The sequence below is a fragment of the Phascolarctos cinereus genome, unplaced genomic scaffold (genome assembly GCF_003287225.1).
Source record: "Phascolarctos cinereus isolate Bilbo 61053 unplaced genomic scaffold, phaCin_HiC Scaffold_9;HRSCAF=440, whole genome shotgun sequence".
Lineage (NCBI taxonomy): Eukaryota > Metazoa > Chordata > Mammalia > Diprotodontia > Phascolarctidae > Phascolarctos > Phascolarctos cinereus.
The window spans coordinates 213573222-213598376 of NW_027556402.1; the positions used below are offsets into that span (position 1 = coordinate 213573222).

Here is a 25155-nt window from a genome sequence, read left to right on the forward strand (position 1 = left end):
GTGTCCCTATATTGCTCCTAGAAAGCATCAAGTTATTTTGTAAATATTTATGGAGTAGTGCTTGGGGTGTGGGGTGGCATAAAAGAAAACTCTATAACAGGGAAGCAATATTTCAATCTTGGTATTTGTTTTAATGAATGCTGTTTTATGTTTACTTCTTAATTTAAAAAACAATATAGCAGTCTGTAGTTCTCTAAGAAAAAATAAATTGCTTTTTATTTTTACATAGCTTTCAACTGGCTCACTCTTAACCCCAATCAGGGCATATCATTAGGAAAAATGATTTATGTCCTAATCTACATATTCTCTCATTTTCATCATCTCAAACTCTTCTCTTTCTAGATGCATTCTAGAGCCTAACCTAAAAGATTAAAGTTTTGATCCTACACTGTAATAGTGCATTTACAGTGATACTGTACCCACACAGTCACTTTTATATGAAGCAGACTGAACTTTAAAATAATTTCCACTGCCACAGGGATTTCTTCAAGGACATTCTCTGTGCTCATATGCTAAAATAACTCTGGGGGCCACTTTTCTAGAAGCATAATGTGAGAAGCAAAGTTTGGTCCTTATCCAACTGCTTCTCTGTTTTGAACTGAAATTGCTGAACTATTTATTATCTGGAGCTTACAGCTGGTGTTTTCCTGAATTGGCTCTGGGCCTATGTAGAAGGATACAATGTGGAAAGTACCTTAATTTTGTTTTTTCTAATTTTGTGGGAGAATTAATTTTGGGAAATTGAGGGATGTTAATAGCTGATAGAGCCAAACCTTGAGAGACTTTCTTCATATGAGTATGGATTTGAATTTTGACCCATTACCACCCCAGGAAACAGTAATGTGAAAGTGGGATCAGACTAGTTCTGCTTGCCCCCAGAAAGCAGAATTAGGAGGAACAGGTAGAAATTTCAGAGAATCAGACTGAGGTTCGATTAATGAAAAACTTCTTTACAATTACAGGCCTCCAAAGGCATAATGGGATGCTCTGAAAAGCAGGGGGTTCCCCTCTCACTAGAGTTCTTCAAGCAAAGACTGGATGACTAATTTTCAGTCCCTCTCATTTTGGCTTCACTGGATCAGAATTAACTACTGTAGTCATCAAGTCAATTATGTAGAGAGAATTCTTGTTTAAGTATAGCTTGGGCTGGTTGGCCTCTAAGGTCCCTTGCAACTGTGAAATTCTGGGATCTACTTCCAAAGCCTTTGCTAAGACTGTGGAATGTTAAAAACATAGGAACAGTGTTTACTGAAGGAACATAATGGAATTTACAATCGAATTTCTGCTTCTGATATTTAAGAACTGGTCTGTATTTCATCATTGACATATGACATGACAGATCGATAGAGGTTTTTTCTGCAAGATCTGGTAGGTTCTGCACTAGTGAATCTTGGGTTGGAGAGCAGATGCCAGAAGATACACTCCAAAATAATTCTTAGTTCAAAGTCTCTGGAGGTAATTGGTATTCCTTCCCAATTTAGAAAGTGAAGTAATGTTTAGATAATGGTAATTGGAAATACTTTTTAGAGCATGTAAATTTTTGTGCTGCTAAGGTGTCTTAGGACATTGTTTTATTCTAATCACAAAAAGGAATGATGAAGAACTTTTAATTTGAAGAGGGGGGCTGTTTGATCAAGATAATGGTTCTATAAGGACTGATTAAAAGCTAATACAAAAATTTCTCTCAACATACAGAAAACCCAGTTCTGAATCTCCTACATGCTATAAAGATCTGGAAACAATTCTACTGTTATGAATTTGCAAGAACCTTTAGCTATCAAGGCCTGTGGCCAATGCTGTCTCCTTTCTGTCTTTGCTGATTCTCCTCTCTGGAAGTGACCTCTTTCACACCAACATTCCAATGGCCTTTTGTATGCTATAGTAGCACTGATGCAAGAGGACAGGGATTGAGGATATCCAGTGCAATTGTGCGTAATGCCCAGCATGGGATCTTTTACCTGGGAGATGGTACTCAAGTGTTTGCTGAATAAGTGAATGAAATGAAACAGCAGTTTTGAGTCCCGAAGAAGCTTTAGAGTCTAATAAAAGGCATGCGTGCTTTTAGATGAAAGGGACCCAGTTTCAGAGTCAAAAGGCCTGACCTCAAGATCAGCTCTGATACTTCTTAAGACTGTGACCATGAACAAGTCACTTTATCTTCTTTGTTATTCAGCTGCCTCATCTGAAAAATTGGGGAGAATAATATGTGCTCTACCCCACCCCCGCAAGGCTGTAGTGGCAAACTTTAAAATACAAGAAAAACACAATCTATTATTATAATATTGTATACATTCTGCTGATAGCTAAATTCCTGACGATGCCCACAATCCTGCACTCCCTGAGTGGCTAGAGCTGTCTGCATGCAGGCTGGTTAAGTCAGCATTCCTAGAATGCTTTTAAAACTCTTCTTGATTATATGACTTTATTGTGGATGGCACATTGGAGGGTTTCAGGATTCTGATCTCAAGGACTGCTTTTTCCCCTCTCCTAATCTATTCTCTAGTTTTACTCAGAGCTTCTATATTTCTAGAAAAGCCAAGACTTTTGAATATATATAATCCTTAACAAGCTGTTTTTAAGAAACATCACTGTTGACTTTTAATTTTATTTTTTAGTCAATACTCAGTCTTATATTAATGCTCTCCTACTCTGAGAGGGCATGGTCCTTAGTCACTCTGTTGGCTCTTTGGTACTGACAGAAATAATGGAACAATTAAATTACTATTTTCCATGCTCCTGTTGCTTCTGACAGGAGCGCTCTGCAATCACCTGAACCACGAAATCCTTAGCAGTGGATGTCTGCTGGGTTGTCTTTGACATTGAACACAACTGCTGCTAGAGGAAGGAGCTTGGCCAAGTCCACTACATAGTCACTGCAGGCTTTGAGACTGTTTTGGAGACCTAAAATACAGTAATCTGACCTGAGCTCCCAAAGCAGTCTTAAAACTACTCAACCATATTTTTGATTGACCTAAGGTATAAAAAAAATTATAAAAAAGGTAGGGTAGAGTGGTGTAAGGAAAAATAGTTTTTTTCATATCATTTAATAATTTAATTAAATGCAACAAACAATTATTAAGAACACTGCACTGGGCTCTAAGAGTATACAAAAAATAATAAAACAGCAGCTTGTTCTCAAAGAATTTATAGAATGAGAATGGACATAAACCACGCATATAACATATACACAGATAAAAATGCAATTTTCAGTAGGAGTATAAGTACACCATCGGACAGCTAGGGCTAAATCTATTCCTGGATAGACAGAATCATAAGACTGAGATATGGGGGGGGGCTTTAGAGATTAAATAAAATAATTAGAAAGACAAAGTCAGATTTAAGGAATGATTCTGGTCCCAAGGATTAAAGGTATTAGCAAGAAAATGTGCTAAGAAGCAAGAGGAGCAAAATAGCAAGAAAGTGACCTGGGCATATACATAAAAGGTTCCGTGATGCCATTGTCCTAAACCCTAGCTTGCATAATATAATTGGTATTTCATGCTGACACCAGCGCATACTAATAGTCTATGTTGGTATTTAGTAATTTATGCCTCCCTCTGTGCCTTTCGAGCTTTAAGCCATCTGAACATTCTCTCACCTCCTCACTAGGTACCTCGTTACTGCCAAAGCAAATGTTGTTCATATACTTTCAGATGGACATCTATGTAAATCCTAACCACTGCTTATGAAGAAGAGAAGGGTGAAGGGAAGAGAATGGACATCTATTTGGCACTGTTTATGTGCTTTACAAAAATATCTCAATTAATGGTCATAACAACTCTGTGAGGCACGTACTACTATTATTCTCATTTTACAGTTTAGGAAAATGAGGCAAAACAGAAGTTACATAATCCCCACAGTCACTCAGCTAGTAAGTGCTACCTTAAAGAAATGAAATGTCTGTGTGCCTCCTCCTGAAGGTCATGTCCTTGCTAGTTTCTTACCCATTGATAATATAAGCAAGTATGTCACATTACATTTAGTAAGGAGAAGAATTCTACTAGTTATTTCATGCATGCCACTCTTCTATCAATAAACTCCAGTGGCTCTCTATTGCCCTTGGTATAAAATATAGACTCCTCTATTCAGCTTCTAAAGCCCTTCATGGCCTTCCTCAATTTATCTTTCTGGGCTCATTATATGCTACTCCCTGTCCTGTACTTTGTAATCTAGTCAAACTGATGGCACTCCATTTCCATTTCCAGACCTTTGCACAGGCTGTCCCTGTATCAGGAATGCACTCCCTCTTCACTTCTGTCTCCAAGAACTCCTCTGCTCTTTGAAGATGCAATTCAAGCATCATCTTCGATATAAAGCCTTTCCTGATCCCCTCAGATGCTAAAAAATCTTGTATTTAATGACTCTGTATTTGTTCCTTTTGTATTACTCTGTATTTCTATCTCTACTTGCTGCCTCACATGTTAGAATGTAAGCTCCTAAGGAGCAGTGTTTGCTTTTGTATCCCCAGGGACTAGTATAGTGCCTACCACTTACTAGGCATTTAATAAGTGATTGTTGATTGAATAAGCAATAACATTTAATAAATGCTTGTTGATTGTTTCACCCTCATTTTGGTGATTAAAAAGTCCAATGACTCTCCACAAAGAATTAATGAAGATTTTAAAAAATGAAGTAACAATGAAAGCAGTAAAATAAAAATGGAAACAAGATGAGTAAATCACAGAATCAAAGAATGTGAAGCGTCACTAAGGACCTCTGAGATCCAACTTCCCCCTCAACACAGGAATCCTTTGTGGAACATCCTTAACTGACTACATACAGAGATAACTGAAACTTAAAATTAAAATACTCCATACGTTTGAACTAAACAATAACAAATCCCCATTTATTCTAAAATCATGAGAAGTATGCAGATCATATCTTATCTAATAATCTTCCAAAATACGTCTTTTAAAAAAAGTTAGACAAGGCAACAATTTTAAATGCTCCAAATCCCTAATAAAAATAAAAAACGCAAATTAAAACAACGGAGGTTTCATCTCATACACACAAGACTGATAAAGATGGGGGGAAAACCCCAGTAAATATTACAGGGGCTGTGGGAAAAGAGGCACAGTATGCACAGATGGCAGAGCCATGAACTACTCAACTATTCTAGAAAATAATTTGGAATGACACCAAAAGTTGCTACACTGTACTTTTGGTCCAGTAGTAATCTTACCAGGAGTATATCTAAAGAATAAAAAATCAGAGGGAAAAGTCTGCACACAAACGTTTATAATAGCATGTTTTGTAATAGCAAAGAACTGGAAACTAAGGGAGAGAGAGCCCATTGACTGGGAATGGCTGAACAAACTGAGGTATATGAATACAGTAGAATATTATCGTACCATTTAAAAAGTAATAAATATGAAGAAGTTGGGGGGAAAAAAACTAAGGAAGATTTGTAAGAACTGATGGAGAGCAAAATGACTCAAATCAGGAAAATAATTTACATGAGGATGCCAGCAATGGCAAAGAAAACAGTACTGAATGACTGAATATCTCTGGTGAAAGCAGTGATTACTCATAACTTCAGAAGACTGACTTTGAAGCACTTTGGCCAAGAAGTGGACCAGCAATGTGGAGTGAGGTGCACATTTTAGAAACAGCAAATGTTGGCTTATTTTGTTTGACTCTTCCACTTCTTACAAGGGGTAAGGGAAGGGAGATGGCTGGTGGAAGATCCATGCAAAGTGACAGTGAAATTTCAAAAAAAGAAAAGAACACTAATAGAGCATTAAAAAAAATTCTAAGTCATATACCGAGTGAACACTTTGGCAGCTAGTTAAGAATCCACAAACACTGATACTAACATTGTATTATTTATTGGGCCTTTAAATTATGCTCTATAGTCAAAATAACTCAGTTAAAATCTTGACAATATAAAGGCTCCACCTTATACCTGCTAAAATGGAAAGAGAGTTATTGGCCAACTATTTTATTTTATAAGATAATTTTTCATTAGTCTAGGTTCAAAAAGATACTAGCAATTTAAAAAAAATTATCACATGTCAGAGGTTCACAGATTATATACAAAATGGAATCGGTTCTTTTGAATGACAAGGATGTGTTAGAAAAACTCATAGTCTCTACGAACCATTTCTTTTTATTAACTTGCCATAAAATGATCCTGATAAATGAAATAGCCCTTGGGCGGTAATCATATCCTATTTAGTTTTCCCCAGGGGGCAGGAAAAGCAGAATATTTCTAGGTCATGGAAAGCAAAAATCACTGAAGTTTTTGAATCACTACCTAAAAATTGGTTCATCTGACTCATGTTTCTCTTCTAAAACACCACTGCAGATGTTTGGCCTTTCTGCCATGAAACTGTATGCTTTTGTAAAAAATGTTCAGAATGTCAAGTCAAACCCTACAAAGTACATTGTTGTAACAAGAGCATAAATATTGAAAAATCCCAAGGTGCCAATAAATAACACATTAAACCCCAGAATATCACCTCTGGGCCTATTGTAACTGCAGAAGACCTCTGTATAATCCTGAATGCTAGACAAAGACTAGGGTGTAGTTTATTTGTATTTATAGGAATAATTCAGTATGCTGAGTGTACAAATCTTTCAACTAAGGCACATTTGAAAGCAACGAAAAACACATTTCTTTCTTTTTTTTTATGAAGCACAATAAGAATATGCAAAAGCAACAAAAACTTAGGGCCTAGGTGGCTTTGCAATTAGACCAAGCTTACTCTAAAATTATCTTCTGGAGCATTTATATAGTGTTATCTTTTAGTTATTATATAATAGAGAAACTGTACCAGAAATAGGACAATTGATATTCACCACCACCACCACTTATAAAACCACTAAATTTCTGAATTGGACCAGACCCTAAAGAACACAAAGTTGAGAGGTTTTTAACCTGGGATTCTTGGTATAGATTTCTAGGGTCTTTTCACTAACCTCTGATAATTATCCTTTCCTTCAACTATGAATTTTTTTACAAAGGATGTCATTGTCAAAAGAGGTCTCAGGGTTATCAAAGACATCCAGGACACAAAAAAGTTAAGATCCTTTGATCATTCTATTCCAATTAGCTGTCCAACATACTAAGTCATTCTGTGATATACTTAATACTCAGTCATCAGGCATCTACTTGAACACTTGCAGTGTCAAGAAACTCCTCCCCCCTTCCTGTAGGAAGTCCATTCTTCTGTTCAGCTCTAGTGGTTAGGAAGTTTTTGTTCAGACTGAGCCAACACTGGCTGCATTGTAACATACCCAGTGGAACTAAGTGAACAATCTAATCGTTCTTCCGGTACCATGTTCCCTCTCAGTCTTTTCTTCGGGTTCTTTCACCTCTCCTCTTATGACATGTTCTTGGATCCTTTCATGATCTTGCTTCCTTCCTCTGCAGAGGCTCCAGTTAGTCAATAGTTTTCTTATAATGTGTCACCTAGCATTGAATGCAATATTCTGAAACGTGGTCCCCAAAGGGCAGAGCACTGAAGGACTGTCACTTCCTTGATTCTGTAGATTATGCTTTTAGAATGCAGCCCAAGCCCTCGAGATCTTCTTTGGCAGTCACAACATCCTGTTGACTCATCTGAAGCTGGCAGTCAATAAAAATCCCTGAGGTTGTTTGTTTTTTCCTAGTGAATTCTTTCCTTTCAAGAAATATCTCCCTTATCTTTAGGGGCAGTTGAGTTTTTAAATCTAAGTCAATGACTTTACATTTATCCTTATGAAAGTTCATCTTATTAGATTTAGCCCTTTATCTTCAACTGTTCACAAAAAGTTTTGGAATCCAATTCTGTCATCCACAATGATTTTCAGCTTTATGTCATCTGAAAAATTGACAGGTATGCCTGATAAGACTCTAGTAATTGATAAAAATGTCGACCAGGGCCACTCCAAGGGCAGACACACGCCCTTAGATCATAAAATGTTAGAGTTCGAAGGGACCTCAGTCGAATTCACTCATTTTACACATGAGAAAACAGACCTAGAGAAGGTAAGTGACTTGCCCAGGTCCACATAGCTAGTTGTTTAAACTAACAAGTAAATCGATATTTACTACAAGGTAACTCATTCCCCATCTTTTATCTTTTAACTTATAAATATATGGCTCAAAGCTAGATGGTCAATTGCTAGGCCTCTTTGTAACTGGGTAAAGAACATGCTAAAATCTAAGATATTAGTTTGATAATACTCTAGAAGTATAAAGCTAGTTAAAAAAAACAAAATGAAACAAAATGAGGCAACAACAAATAGATATTAGTGAAAGGCATCTGAGGAAAATGTAAAGATTTTATTATCCATGGCAAATCTTATTTTCTGTTTTACTAGTATCTATAAGGTATTCTACTTAATTACTTATTTTGTTGGCATCTTAGCAAATATCATTACTTTGTATATAGCCGTAGGGATACTTTGAAACACTAATTTTTAACTGCCTTCTTTGCCATAGGAAATGATTCTAAAGGGATTTTGGATTAACTTGAGACCATGGTATTAACATTTTATAAAACTGGTGAAAAAGAAAGACAAAAAAAAGTAGCTTCCTAATACCTCTTGAATCAAGTTTTTGAATATCTTATTCAAAAACAATTTTGAGATCATTATACATTCAACAGTTTCATGAATCAGGGACATCATCAATGTAGGTACTCCCTCCAATGATGCAGATCACAACTCATCTATGCAGTTGGTGATGCAGTTAGTTACAGCACTGGGCCTGGAATCAGGAAGATTTGAGTTCAAATCTGGCCTCAGACACTTAACAATAAACATTCATTAAGTGTCTATTATGTTCCAGGCACTACGCTAAGTTCTGGGGATACAAAAAAGAAGCAAAAGACAGTCCCTGCCCTCAAGGAGCTCACAATCTAATGGGAGAGAAAATAAGCAGACAAACATATACAAAGCAGGCTACACATAGGATAAATAGGAAATAATTGACACAGAGAGGACACTATTATTAAGAGAGCTTGAGAAAGGCTTCCAGTAAAAGATGAGATTTTAGTTGGGACTTGAAGCCAGGGAGGTCAGTAGGCATATTTGAGGAGGGAGAACACATTCTAAGCATAGAAGATAGGCAGAGAAAATGCTTGGAGCCACGCGATGGAGTGCCTTGTTTGTGGAAGGGGATGTGGTAGGGAGTAAAGCATAAGAAAACTGCAAAGATAGAAGGGCGCTAGGTTATGGGCTTTGTAAAGGTAGAAAGGGGCTAGATTGTAGAGGGCTCTGAATGCCAAACAGGGCATTTTGTATTTGATCCTGGAGGTGATACGGAACCACTGGAGATTACTGAGTTGGGGGGTTGTGTGTGTGACATGATCAGACCTATATTTTAGGAAAATCACTTTAGTAACTGAATAAAGGATGGATTGGTGTAGGGAAAGACTTAAGGCAGGCAGACCCAGCAGTAGGTTACTATGATAAGTCCAGGCATGTGGTGATAGGCATAAGAGTGGTGGCAGTGTCGGAGGAGAGAAGGAGGTGCATTCTAGAGATGTTACAAAAGTGAAACAGATAGTCCTTGGCAATGGACTAGAGAGGTAGGTAAGAGATGAGAGGAGTCTAGGATGACTCCTGGGTTGTGAGTCACATTAGCTGTGTGACCCCAGTCAAATCAGGTATCCTCTAACTCACTTTCCTTAAATGTAAAGTGGGGATAATGATAGCATCTACCCTGCAGGGTTTTTGGGAGACAGTATTTGTAAAGTCCTTAGCCCAGCGCCTGGCACAAAACAGATCCTATATAAATGCTTAGTCTCCTCTCCCCCCAATCCTGAGAGAATCTTGCCCATGTCCTCATGGAAATCCTCCACAGGGAGTCCGCTCAATGCGCTTCATGTCTTCCTTTAGGTTTCTTAATGGTTGCGTGTAGAGTGATGGAGATTATAAATCCTTGGATTATCTCTCAACAATCTCTACATGATGGGTACTTTTTTTCTTGGTTGTATATATTTCTTTGATTACAGTTTTTAGGCTTTTTTTCCTAAGCCATTCTTCATTATAACATTTTTCAGCCTCTTCTTACCCACCACGCCCTTTATGCAGTATTCTATGATATCTTGAGAATCACTCACTCAACACCCACCCACTTCTTGTGTCTCTACAGAGCTAGAGGACAGTGACAGTGAGGAGGGTGGCAGGGTGTACTTCTCCCATCCTCTGCCTCTACAGCAGTCAGGTGTGCACTGTTCTCTCAATGAGTCAGGAATGCCACCCCTAGCAGGGCCACCTTCCTACAGGGGAAGACTGTTCCCATCAGTCCACCTGATATGAAAACCCACCCCAGGCTGGACACCTGGGACACGTTTGGTCAAAGCCTGTCTCTGCCCACCTCACTCCTGCCTCCCTTACTCTCCCTGGTATTGGGCACAGTGTTCTGAAGAGGAAGCACTCAATAAGTTCTTGGTGATGACTGTAACAACTGATATGCTTCCTGTCAAACAAAGAATCCCCACCCTCCAAACACAAGCACTGCCTTCCCCTGGGGGGCTGCCACAGGCAGCATCTGCACACACACTTGTCAACTGTTCTCATTAGAACTTCAGAGACAATTCAGTTCTCCTCTACTTGATACCTGCCATTCCAGTTTCTGCCTCCTGCTCCTCTAAGCCCTGTGATTCAAAATGACCTTTTGCTTAAGCAAAACCCCCTTTGCCTGGTGACATCTTCTCATCCTTGCATATCTAGAAAGCTCAGCCCCAGTCCTCCTCAGTCCTTTTTTTCCTTTTTTTGCTTTTTCGGTGAGGCAATTGGGGATTAAGTGCCTTGCCCAGGGTCACACTGCCAGTAAACGTCGTGTCTGAGGTTGCATTTGAACTCAGGTCCTCCTGACTCTATCTACTGCGCCACCTAGCTGCCCCTTTCAGTCCTCTTTTTTCACTGTGCCCTCTAGGACCCTTCTTTATTGTTAACGTCCCTTCATCTTAAATCTTTCTCTCTCATATTCCTTTTATATTTTGGTCCCACTGAAACCTAGCTTTCTCCTAAAGACACCAGAAGTCTTGTTCTTATTTTTGTTTGTTTTTTGTTTGTTTTGGCTTTGGCCAGGCAATGGGGTTAAGTGACTTGCCCAGGGTCACACAGCTAGTGTTATAAAGACACAAGAACTCTTGACACCCACTCTATGGCTGGCTACTTTTTGTCTGATATCTTGCCTCAGCTATTGGAATTCCTACTCAGAACTCTGTGCCTCCATCATGGAACTCTTCTGCATATTTGGTCTTGTTTGGGTGCTCTTTCCATCTTGCACAGAATCACATAATTCCAGAGTTAAAAGGAACTCATGTCAGAAAATGGATCTTCTTTACTGTACAATATATCCTGACAAAAGGTCATTCAGCCTTTACATTAAGACCTCAAGTGGAAGGGAACCCAAATACCCCCCCAAGGCAGCCCATTTTACTTTGGAAAAGTTTTATTTTCTTTAGTGCCATTTCCATGTGTTCATGTAGCATTTAGGACTGTGATGTTAAGACTCTGAATATTGTAGCTCCACTATAATTTACGGTTAAAAAGTCTGCTGCAGAAGTCTTCACAGACCTTTTCCTCTTGTTGTCTCTTTGCTATCCTCCTTCCAGTTAAATTATTAAGTACCTGAGGGTCATTTTGCTTAGCTGAATCTCTCACTAGCTTCTTTAAACTTGTTTTCTCCCTGTTGTTGGTTTTGGGTTTGTTTTTTTTTTACTGTTTTAGGAGATTAAACTTCTGGTAAAATTCTGCTATTGTTCTCTGTAAGATTTTTACAAATGAGTTTATAGTTTTAAGTGGTATTCCTCTGGGCTGCCTCATCCTTCTTTTTAGTCAGGAGATCTCGTGCTTCCTGGTTAAGGCTGGTTTTCTAAACTTACTTATTCTGGCAACTGACACATCAGTTAATCTTCCTGAGCAAACATGGGCAGTCAGTGTAAATGTCTAGCCTTTTATCTATTTCCCACTCTTTGGTGTCAACAGATTCTTTAAATAGGTCAGAAAGGAATTGTTTTAGTTGTAAATAATATCTTCTAAATTTTTTTTTCCCATTTGGCATTCGTTTTAATCTTTGCTCTAAGAAGTAGTGGTCTGGCTGCACACAAACATCACAAATATTTCCACATTAATTACCTATTGTTTCCCATCTAATAAAATATGATCAATTTAATTTTTGCATGATGTTATTTGGTCCTTATTGTGTCTCCTGATTCTATTATCGAAGAAAGTATTAACAATACACAGGCCTGACCCCTTTAATTTCTTACTCCTAGAACATATTCATAAATTCCAACATATTTTGCTATCTTTCACTATGCTTACCATTGCACTGAAGTACAATGAATATTACAATACACATTCATTTCATTTGGGATATCTAATTGGATTCTTTGAATAATTCCTCTACTATCTAAACTTCTGACAGATATGGGTACATAAGCTGTCACTGTTAGCAGGATGGTCGTCTTCTCAAATGCTTACTGTGAGTCTTGCAATATAAAATGACCAAATATCTCATAAAATGATGTTTCTTGTTTCTTTGGATGCACAATAAAACTTACTCCTTTGTTTCTCCAACTTGTAATAATAGTAATAACAACAGCTAGCATTTATATAATGCTTTAAGGTTTGCAAAGTGTTTTACAAAAATTATCTTATTTTCTTCTCACAACAACCCTGGGAAATAGGTGCTTTTAATATCCCCATTTTACAGATAAGGAAACTGGGGCAGAGGGGTGAAATGTCTTACCCTAGTCACACAGCTAGTAAGTATCTGAGGCTAGATTCGAACTTAGGTCTTCTTGACTCCAGCTACAACACTCTAATGATTGGGTTACCTGGTTTCACTTTAGAGTGAGAATGACCTGCCAGATAAAAATCTAGTTCCTATAATTTAATCTTAGTCACTAGAAAAAGACTCCTATTGATCCTACCCATTTTCTGCCCCTCTGCCACCATCTCTGATCAAGTAGAGAAAGGTCACATAAGACAGAGAGCCATTTTTCATTTTTCTTTGTTTCATGGGCTGCCATGAACAAAGATTTCACAACTGAGGGGGATGGACAGAGATATATATATGCGTATATATGTTCAAATGTAAGCATAAAAATACATAGAAAAGTTGAATAAAAATGATTTTTTTTTGGCTTGTACATAGTAGATGTTTGTATTCTAGTTGACTGAGCCATTATATTCTATATTTCATGTGAGGTGCTGGTGGAAAATGCATTTCCATTGTGTGGTGGAAAGAGACCTGAATTTGTAACTCTCTAACTCTGGGCACTCACCTTCTCTGGAATCTAGTTTTCAGAGATTGACTTCAGAAATGACTTCTGAGGCTCCTCCAACTCCAAATCTATTATTCTATGATTCTTTTGCACTGATCTTATTGGAGAACTGACCATACAGGGACTGCATTACTTAGGGTTTGTGGATTCTGATTCAAATGCATTTCTTTTACAAAAAATTATTTAATTCTCAACTATTTATTATCCACCAAAACAAATATCTATATTGCCCATGTCCAAAATTGTATGCCTAATTCTGCACTTCAAGGCTATCACCCTTCTGGAAGGAGTTGGGTAGTGTGTTTCATTTTAGTTCTCTGGATCAGTAGTTTAACATTGCACTGATTATAGTCCCTGGAAAATTATTTTTCTCCTCTTGACTGTGCTTCTAATTTTCCAGATGACATTACCATGTTTCATTTGCAGTTTTACACGGAACACCCATCAGTCCCTTGAGGCTTTCTTACCCTGGAACATCCCTCTGTTATGCTGGTCCTCTTGTCTCACTGGTGAGCTTCTCCTGGGGCTTCCATTTTGTGGGGAGGCTCAGGCTGACCTGCTTTCATTCCTTTCCTAGCTGTGCTTCTGATTTACTAGACTTAGATACCATGTCTCCATGCTGGATATATTCCCTTCTCCTCACTACTTTCCAACTCCCTTTTTGGTGCTGTCTTCCCCCATAGGCCTCTTGAAGGCAAGGGAATGTCTTTTTGCTTGTATTTGTATCCCTACCACTTATCACTATGGCCTAGCACACAGTAAACACTTAATAAATTGCTTTTTGTCTTGCCTCATTTTTCTGTATAATGTTATCACTGGATATTGTTCTCCCATGTCTGCTTACTTCACCCAGCATCAGTTTAAAAATGTCTTTCCAGTTTTCTCTGAAATTGTCCACTTTGCCATCTCCTACAGCACAATAATATTTCCTTATATCCATATACCATAATTTACTTAGCTATTTTCCAAAAGGAGAGCAGTCCCTTAGTTTCCAGTCTTTGGCTAATACAAAAAGATCTGTTACAGATTTATGTGCACCTAAGTCCTTTTTCTCTTTCTTTAATCTCTTTGGGTTATAGATCTAGTAATAGTATTGGCTAGGTCAAAGGGTATCACAGTTAGGTAACTCTGGAGGCACACTTCTAAATTGTTTTCAAGAATGGCTAGACCTCATGAACCTACATTTGACACCAATTGGTTTTTTTTAATTACATAATAAATTCTACATATTACATTAAAAAAAAAAAGAATGGCTAGACCAAATATCTATCAAAAATGTTAGAATGGAGGGGAAGCAGCTAGGTGGTATGGTAGATAAAGCACTGGCTCTGGAATCAGGAGGACTTGAATTCAAATCTGGCCTCAGACACTTGACTGTTACAAGCTATGTGATCCTGGGAAGGTCACGTAACCCTGACTACCTCGCCAAAAAAAAAAAATGTTGAAATGTGTTTGTTTTTTCACACTCCAAAATCCTATGTTCCCAACACCTGTTATCTTTGCCAGTCTGATGGATGTCAGGTGGAACTTCAAAGTTGTTTTAATTTTCATTTCACTTTTAATTAAGTGACTTGGAGTATTTTTTTTAATATGATTGTTGGCAGCTTGGATTTCTTCCTTTGAATATTGTTATTCTGTGATGGCATACTTGCACAGGTTCAAGATAATGGGGGATGATCTCATACTTTTCTAGTCATCAATGCAGTGAATCAGGGTTGTGTGCTTTCTCCTAATGCTTTTTAGCACGATGTTTTCAGCAACATTGTCAGACACTTTCAATAGGGACAAAAATGGCATCAAGTTCATCTACCACACTAATGTTGAATTATTTAACCTGAAAAGGCTACAAGCCAAGACTAAAGTGAAGGGAAAGTTGGTGCACAATTTTCTGTTTGCAGATGACTGTGCACTCAACGCAGCCTCTGAGGCTGAGATCCAAACAAAGTATGGATTGAGTCTCTGCCACTTGTGCTAATTTTGGCCTGACAATTAACAACAAGAAAACAGAAGTTCTCTACCAGCTAGCACTGCACCATCCATAAGTGGAACTGCTGATTACAGCAAATGGAGAAATTTTGGATGCTGTCAATAAGTTCAATTACCCTGCAGTATACTTTCCAGGGATGTACACACAGATGATGAAGCTGACACATGCATTGCCAGAGCTAGCTCAGTGTTTGGGAGGCTCTGAAGGAAAGTGTGGCATAGAAGAGGATGTCTACCAAGCTACAGATCTACAGAGCCACTGTGCTAACCTCACCGTTTTAAGACTGTGAAACCTGGATAGCATATCAGCACCATGCCAGGAATTGAACTGCTTCCATCTGAATTGTTTTAGGAAGATTCTGAAGATCATCTGGTAAAATAAGATACTAGTCACTGAGGTCCTTTCTCGAGCTGAGCTGCCCAGCATTCAAACTCTACTGCAGAGAGTGCAACTGCAATGGGCCAGCCATGTTGTTCAAATGCCAAACACACGTTTGTGTAAAAGACTATTTGACAGAGAACTCACACAAGGCAAGTGCTCACGAGGAGGTCAGAAGAAAAAATACAAGGATACTCAAGGTCTCTCTGAAGAACTCTGGTATCAATTGTGGGACACAGAAGACAATGGAACAGGACCGTCCAGTATGATGTGCCCACACCAAAGCAGGTACTGTGTTCTATGAGCAAAGCAGAATTGGAATAGCTCAAAAGAAACGTGAGATGCACAATTTTGGAGACATCTTCATCCCAAACGTTCATATGGCTATTTGTGCCTAACCTCTAATAGAGTTTTCCAACTAGTACTGGTCTGATCAGCTACAGTGGGTCACACTCTACACTGACCCTGACAAAGTGATGTCATTTTGATTGTCTTTGAGTACAATGAACAACCACCAACCAAGCCACCTAATCTGTTCTACTGATCAGCCTGATTTTTAATCAGTACCAAATAATTTTAATTATCACTACTCTGTAGAATAATTTGAGATCTGGTACTGATAGACTCTGTTGCTTCCCTTTTCCCCCCCATTATTTTCCTTGAGAATTTTGACTTTATTTTCTCCCAAATAAATTTTGACACATATGTATTTTTCAATTTTACAAAGTAATCATTTGGTAGTTTAGTACAGCACTGAATAAGTTAATTTTGGAAATACTGTCAATTTTATCTTGTTGGCTCATCCCAAGTAATTAAGTAGTATTAGTAATGAATAAGTAATTAATATTTTTGCTAATTATCAAGGTCTGTCCTTATTTAGTTTGATTCATAGTTCTTGGATGTATCTTGGTTGATAAATTTCCAAAAATTTTGTACCTATGGTGATAGACTTCCAAATATTTTATACCTTCTGTAGTCATTTTGAAATAGATTTTCCGTCTGGCTCTTTCTGGTCTGTTTTGTTGGTAATATACTGGTAATTTATATAGATTTAATTTATATACTGAAACTTTAGTTTATTGTTTCAATTAATTTTCTAATTGACTTTAGGGCTTTTAAAATAAATCATCATATCTGCAAAAGGTGATAACTGATTTCTTCTTTACCTATGCTTATTCCCTCAATTTTTCTTCCTTGTCGTACTGTTTTAATTTCCTTTTCTGGAATCATGTTAAATAGTACTTTGCTTTCCCCTTTATCCTATTGGTAAAGCTGCTAACTACTCCCTATTATATACAACATTTGCTCTTGGTTTTATACAGATGTTATTTACTATATTAAGGAAAGATCTATTTATTCTTATGTTTTCCAGAGCTTTTAACAGAAACTGTTAATGAATTTTATCACAAGTCTTTTAGGCATTTATTAATATAATCACATGGCTTTTATTTTTTATTATTAATATGATTTATTATATAGCTTTACTTATGTTATTGCATTCCTAGTATTAATATAACCTGGTCATAGTGTATAATCTTTCTAATATGTAATATAACTTATTTGCTAATATTTTATTTATTTTGCCTCAATGTTCATTAGGGAAAATGACCCAGTTTTTTCTCCTGCTTTATTTCTCCTACGTTTAGATATAAAGACAATATTTGAAAGAGACTAGAAGGGTGCCATCTTCTTCTACTTCTGCACCCAGTTAATACAATGTTGGAATATTCTTTGACTGTCTGAGAGAATTTACTTGCAAATTGATTTTTTCCTGAGGTCTTTTTTTTTTTTGAGAGTTAACTATAGTTTGTTTAATTTTTTGCTGACATTGTGTTATTTAAATATTCTATTTCTTCTTTTGTTAATTTAGATATTTTGTATTGGATATTTTGTACATGTCATTTAAGTTATTAATGCTATTAATATATAATTGAGAAAAATCATTTAATATATTTTCCTTCTTCATTTTTGTGAACTCCCATTACTCATCTGTAATACGGACAATTGTTTTCCTCTCTTTTTACAACCAGATTAGCTAACTTTTAAACTATTTTATTACTTTCTTCAAAAATCAGCTCCTTATTTTATTTATAAATGTGATGTTTTGCTTTTGCTCTTTTTTTGGCTTTCAATTTTATTAATCTCTTTTTTAATTTTCAGAATGTCTTCTTTGTTGCTTACTTGGGGGGGTTAATTTATAGCTCAAGGTTTTTGTTTTTTTCAGTTGTGTGCTCAATCATGGATTTGTTCTTTTTTTATTTGTTGATGTTGATGTACAGTTCCCACCCCTTTTTTGTTTACAATCATCCAAACAACACAAAACCACCCAGTGGCCTTCTGTCTTACTAACTTTTCTCTAAGACCCTTAAAGATATTAGGTTCTTGAAAAAAATTTATTTCCCCCTTATTGTCATGTAAAAAATTCAGTTTCATATATTTCCAACCAATTAAATAAATGTACATACCTTTCAATGTTTCTCTTGGCTCCTGCATTTCCACTTCCAAAATGTTTATTCAGGTTTGGTCTTTTTTTGGAAATCTATTTCATTAAAAATCCATTTCAGAATTATATTTAATTTTTCTAGATAGGTTATTCTTCGTTGTAAGCCTTCATCTTTTGCAAAAACATATTCCAAGCTTTCCTCTCCTTTACAGTAGTAGTTGCAAAGTAATAGGTGATATTTGTTGTGGCTTCTGGCAACTTGACCTCTTTCTTTTTGGCAGTCTGTAGCATTTTTTTCTCTGACCTGAAATCTCTGGATTTGGACTATGACATTCTTGGAGTTTTCATTTTGCAGTATCTCTCAGTAGATAATCGTTGGATTCTTTCTATTTTCACTTTGAAATCTGGTTGTAAGAATTCTGGTAGTTTTTATTTATAATTTCTTGAAACATGGTACTCAGGAAATTTTTAAAAATCATGATTTTCACATAGTATGATAATTTTTAAGGTATTTCTCCTTGATCTGCTTCTTAGGTCAGTTTTTTGTAATACATATTTTTTTTATATTTCTCTTTTTTCAATCTTTTTATTTTAATAGTTTCATTGAGTCATTGTTTTCTATTGGATCCATTCAAATTTTCAGGGCATTCAGTTCTCGGGTGAGATTTTCCATCATCTATTCTAAAGTGCCAATTCTCCCTGCCATTCTGTCCTGTCTTGCTATTTCATTTTGTATTTCTTGTTTCATTTCTTCCAGGTAATCTATAATCTTTGTAGCCAGGCCTTTTTCTCCCTGAGGCTTTTCACCTAATTGTTGTGGGAAGGCTCTTATCCTTCAGGTTTACTCACAGGATATCTCTAAATCCAAGGTATTTGGTCATAGCATTTACTATTTTATTTTGTTTGTTGATCTCAGCAGCCCCAGTATCTAGGCTGGAGGGAAGGTGGTAAGGAGGAGAAGATGGGGATGCTTGTGTGAAGCTCAGCTCCAGCAATCATAAGTGGTGTGGGGAAGTCCTGCCTGGTTCTGAGTCTGGCCAAGGCTCTGGGGGCTACTCTGATGCTAGACTCTGCATAGGAACTCCCTCTTGTTACAGGGCTTCAGAGATGCTCTGGATAAGCCCTTCTCTCTGGCTGCTGTGCTGCTGCTATGGCTGCCTGGTATGGCGTCTTCATAGATGGGCCTTTCTATTAAACCAGGGCTGTTCCTTCTCCTCCTCTCCTCTCCCACTTCCCTTCTGGGTGTAGCTAGACTCCAGGCAGGCTCAATTCCAAAGCACTCCTCTTCAGGTGTCTGGGGCTACTTTGTGCAGTGTTTTCCACCTTACCTCATTTATCTACTCAAGGTTCTCTGCAGAATCCTATCTTGTCCATCCCTGTATTGGGTGGAGGATTCTACAGGTGATTCTCATTAAGTTTTACTGGAATGTCTGTAGAGGATCTTGGCTCTGGTAGTCCTAACACATTACTATCTTCTGCTCTAAATGCATTTCATTATTTACCTATGTACCCATCCCAGATTTACTACTGGCTTTGGAATTATGGGAAGATTAAAAAGAACAGAGGCCATACATATTCTCTTCATTCCCTTAGTTTCTTAATAAACAGGGACAAACTTGATTATCTGAAGAGCAAGAGCAGCTGGAATAATGTAAAGTGTGTCTATATAAGACTGTAAATTTTGGGCACTAAAACTGTTCCTGGCTGGCTCTATCTATGGGAACATGTAGTATCCTTGAGTACCTAGTACTTGAGCTAACAGGTGCCAGAAAATACATTTATCCTTACATTTATGGCATCGTTTGACCTTCTATTCTGCTACCAACCCTTCATAAAAACCAAGACTTAAAAACACGATGGTAATATAACTGTCTTTAAGTGAATAAGCAATTCTATAAAGCAATATGCACTATAATATTTGTAAGATAACTTTTCATTTCCAAAGACATTGTTTGTAAAATTAATAGAATAATCCAATATCTAGCATGGATGGAAAGGAAACTTAATATTCATGCCAAACACTGAATAAGCATATTTGGCAGAAATGGTGTGGATGTTGGCTCTTTACTATTTTGGCTCTGGAAAGTCTAAGAACTTCACAGATAGTTTTTTATTAAATCTCAGATAATAAATATCATTCCCAAAAGGGGGGAGGGGTCTGAAAGAAAAAGCACAAATTACCTGTAGAGTACAGTTCATCATCCTTACAATGTAGTCAAACTGCTGATGATCTAGTATGGCCCGGTTTTGCTGCACATGTAAACCCAATTCATAGGTAAGACATTGTCGTGCTGCCTTTCCTTTGAGGGCTCTCAATGCAGCAGGAAGAGTCTGAGAACAAGAAAATTTCACTTTACTCATACGACCAAAACCCTAATTCTACTGAAATAAATATGTGAATCATAGCCCACAGGAGATCATTTTAAAACAATAATTCAATTGAATAAGAAGTATTTATTAAATACCCACCATGCAAAAAGCACTGTTAGTTACTGGAAACAAACAAATAAACGACTCCAAACTATGTTCTGGCGGACAATCAAGGAACTTACAGTCTACTACAGGTGTGTTTGTGTGTGTGCATGCACAAACAGAATATGTACATGAATGAACATAATAAAAGGCAGTTTGAAGGAGAATAAAGTAATGGCTTTGAGTAGGAAGCAGCACATGAGCTGGGCAGTAAAAGAAGCCAGAAGTCTGAGAAACTGAGATGATGGGGTGATGCATTCCAGGTTCTTGGGACAGCCACTGTGAATGAAAAGAGAGCAGAGAAAGCCTAAATTGGCTAGAACAGAATTCATGAAAAAGCAAATATGGCAGGAAAAGTAGGTAGAATCCAGTTTGTGGAGAGCCTTAAACACTAGAATAAGAGCGTATATTTTATCCTAAAGGCAATGGGGAGCCACTGATGGCTTTCAGGGTCAGAACCTTGTCACATAAAGGATATTTGGGGCAACTATGTGGAGACTAGATTGGAGAGAGAGTTGACTGGATGGAGGGTGACCAGTAGGGGTCTGGGCAAGAGGAGATAAGAGCCTGAACTAGGGTGATGGCAATGTGAATGGAGAGAAAGGGAAAGATATGAGAGATCAAGAATGTGCATCATGATACAGCAATTTATTGGATATGGAAGATGGGATAAGAATGACTTTGAAGCTATAAATTTGGGTGGCTGGGAGAATAGCGGTGACTTTAACATCAATAGGGAATGTTTAATGACAATAATAATAATAACAGCTAACTTTTCCATAGCACCCACAACATGCTAGATACTTTGCTATGCACTTTATAGATATTATTTCATTTGATCCTTACGACAACCCTGGAGGTAGATACTATTATGGTACCCATTTTACAGTTGAGGAAACAGAGGCAAAAGAGGTTAAATGACTTGCCCCAGGTCACCCAGCTAGTAAGTATATGAGGTGGTATTTGAACTCGTCTTCTTAATTCTAGGCCCAGCATTCTATCCATTGTACCACCTAGCTGCCTCAGAACGTTTAGAAGATGGGCATTTGGAGGGAAGATAATGACTTCTATTTGGATAGAATCTGAGATGCCAATGGGACAATCAAGAGGTCTGTAGGAGTCATCTGCACGAAGATAACACTTGAACTCAAGCCTGCTGATGAGATTTGCCAAGAGTGAAGAACAGAGAGCCTAAGAGAGAATTCTAGGTAACAAACATGCTTTCCAGGGTCAGGGAACCTAGCTGGGCAATGATGATCAGCAAAGGAAACTGAGAAATGGTCAAAGAAGCACAAGCAAAGTAAGTGACGGAGAAAACCAACAGAGCAGTGTCATGGGAGCCAAGGTAGAGAAAAGCATCTATGAGAAAGGGGGCTGGGTGTTCAACAATGTTAGAAGCACAGCAAGGTAAAGGAGGATTAAACCTTAGCAAAGATAATCAGAGTTAACTGCTAAGAAGTCACTTGAGTTGGGAAAGTTTTAGCAGAGGTCAGAGGTCAGATTACATGAGAGTGAGTAGTTGATGAAGTGGAGGCAGAGATAATTTTTCTAGGTGTCTGACAGTGAAAGGAAGAAGAAAAAAAAGAGATGGTATGGCAGTTTGAGGAAACAACAGGAAGGTTTTCTGTTTGTTTGTTTGTTTTTTAAGGATGGGATGGACTGGCACATAATTGTAGGTAGAAGAAAAGGACCTAGCAGAAAAGAGAGATTGAAGATAAAAGAGAAGGAATGACGGATGTGGCAAACTTTCTAGAAAGTAAAGGAGGGGATGGGATAGCAGGCAGAAGTAGAGTATAGGCAAGATGATCTCATTCTTGGAGAGTGGCACAAAGAAGCAGATAATGGGTGAAGATATACAGGGCTTTTGAGGTGCAGAGTAGTAGAAAAAAACAACTCATGATAGATGGCCTCAGTTTTCTATTTTAGAAGGTTATATCTGCTGAGATTGGTGGACCATAGGGTAAAATTGTGGTCTTGAAGAAAGATGAGAAGATTTTGAACAACTGCTAAGGGGAATGAGATAGAGTTAAATCAAAGAAGAACAAAAGGACTGCCACTGCAACAGTAATGGCCCAATTGAGATGAAATAGCATGAATCCATAAGGGATTTGTTTGGTGTGGTTGTGTGACTTCCTTTAGTCACATTCAACAGCATAAGAGTAAAAGTGGATAAGGAGGACAGTAGGAGTGATCCAGTGACAGCTGAGAGTAAACAGCAGAACAATGACAGAATAAGGGAGTCAAGAGTGGAGGTCAACGTATAGAGTAAAAATTATAAAGGGAAGAAAGTGAGGCTAGATCAAACTTGGATGAGAGATTAGGAGGGAGAGAGAAGGGAGAAAAGGAGGGCCAGAAGTTTTCTGGGGTAAGAAAAGTGAGGCAGAAGATAAGATGGAAGAACAGTAGATTATGATCAGAAGAGAATCCTGAAGTTCGAACCTGAGAGATGACCAAGTTATGAGTGATGCTTAGACATAATGTATGGCCATTGCCTGTGTATGGCTGACATTAAGTAATCAATCAACATTTATTACGCACTTACTATGTTTCAGGCATGAGCTAAGTGTTAGACATAGAATTAAGATGTACCTCATAGGAGCTGAAGAGGGTGAAGAACTTGGAGGTGGGGTTGTTTAAAGGGACAACAACATACAAACTGAAATCTCCAAGTATGAAGGAAGGAGACTGAGCCAGATCCTGAACTTTTTTTTTTTTGATCCTGAACTTATTGAGAAAGAAAGGAAAGCTGACTTAGAGACCAGTTGAGTACAGCCACAAGAATCTACTCTATGAACTAGAGAGAGATGGAGTGAACCACAAAGGAGAAGGGGTTGCTGACTGGTGATAGAGGGAGGAGCTGAGAATGATGACAGGGAGCAAGGAATATGCATATGTGTCTTCCTGGTCTAGCATTCTATGGGAATATGAAAGAAAAGCAACCAGCATGAGAGACAACATGGCCAGAGACATGATGAATTTTAAAAAATCTTAAAAAAAAAAAAAGATTCCAAATGAAGACTCCTGAGAAAGGCATCATTATAGTAAGCAGAGGGGAGGCATTAGAGTTAGGAGCATCTGGGGCTCAAGCCGGGACTTTGATGCATATTAACTGTGCACCTGGGCAAGTCACTTAACTGCTGGGAACTACAGGCCAAATTCTACATCTGTGTCTAGCAGAGAAAGGGTTAAACTTCTCTGGGGCAGGGAGTTTCCTATATGACTGAAATCACAGCTTTTAGGGTAGGAAGGGGACATTAAACAGAGAGATTGTCACTTGATTTTAAGTTACAAGGAAGCAAATATAGTAAAAATTTCACATCCACCTTTAGAAGTAGAATTATAAGTATCTGTTGGAATCACTGAAGATCAACTTATTTAGGTCTTGTGTACTAATTTTATGAAAAAGTTTGTCATATAATTCACTACTGTTACAAGACCATGAGTCAGACTTTCACATAAATTTGGCTGATTCTCTATAACAAAGATAATCAGAAAACTCTGAAAAGCAACAGCTTTTACATATTGAAATTGGTCAGCCTCTGCTAGAGTCCCTCATTAAAAATCAATCTTGGGTTCTCACAAGTTATGCCAGCAGAACTTAAGCTCTAAGGAGTCCTCCTCAGGGGGGACATTTTGTTTAAATGGGCCCAGGGACAGACCTTGACCCAAGGACCAGCTCAGCTAAAGAGAATCTCATCAACAGATGGTTGGCAACTTGGTGCTGAGATCCTGGCTCTGCATCCATTGGAATATGGAAAGGCTGTTAGTAGCTTTAGGGTAAGGAATACCTATACCAACAAAATCATGGATCTTTCAAAGTATCAACGTTTTCTGACCAGATGTTTAACTGTAGTTCAACCCTTGATTTGTAGAAAAATTATTTTCTAATCTGAAAAGAACTCAAATAAATCTACTGGGGAAAAGAGCATATATTAATGTCTCACTTAAAAACTTCAACTATTTAGAATAGATACCCAAGTTATGGGCAAAAAAAGGACTCTGAGAAGCCAAAATAGCTGTCATAAAGTTCATGCACAAAAGTTCATGTACTTTTCTTAAGGAAGCTCTTCAACTTTTCATTCACAGACCATTTATTTTCACTTTATATATAATTCTAAAAAGTTTCATTATCTGGTTCTTCAGTTCAAATTATATTTTATTGTTCATTCATTTCAGTTGTGTCTGACCCTTCATGATCCCATCTTAGGGTTTTCCTGACAAAGATACTGAAGCTTATTTGCCATTTCCTTCTCCAGCTCATTTTATAGATGAAGAAATTGAGGCAAAGAGGGTTAAGTGACTTGTCCAGGGTCATATAGCTAGTAAATGTCTGAGGCCAGATGTGAATTCAGGAAGATAAGTCTTCCTTACTCTAGGCCTAGCACTCTCTCTATTGTGCCACCTATCTCTCTCCAAATTATATTAAAAAGCAGCAAATTAAAGAGAACTGGGAGAAGACCAAGGAGATAGGAACAGTGACAGCAGCAAGAAGGGAAAATCTGATGGTAGTAATGGGGGAAGATCAGAAAACTACTAAAGCAGACAAAAGAACCCCATAAGCACAGCAGCTCGGGGCCACCTGAGAGAAAGAGAGAGACAGAGAGAGACAGAGAGAGAGAGAAAGAGAGTCATCTACTCCAGCA

General features: G+C 37.7%; 1 protein-coding gene across 1 annotated transcript in view; it reads right to left on the reverse strand.

Moving 5' to 3' along the window:
* Window positions 1–25155, reverse strand: part of SBF2 (SET binding factor 2) — a 494333-nt gene that overhangs the window by 178835 nt on the left and 290343 nt on the right. Inside the window, 1 exon segment of the mRNA XM_078148119.1 lies at window positions 20222–20371. Coding sequence (XP_078004245.1) covers window positions 20222–20371 — 150 coding nt within the window.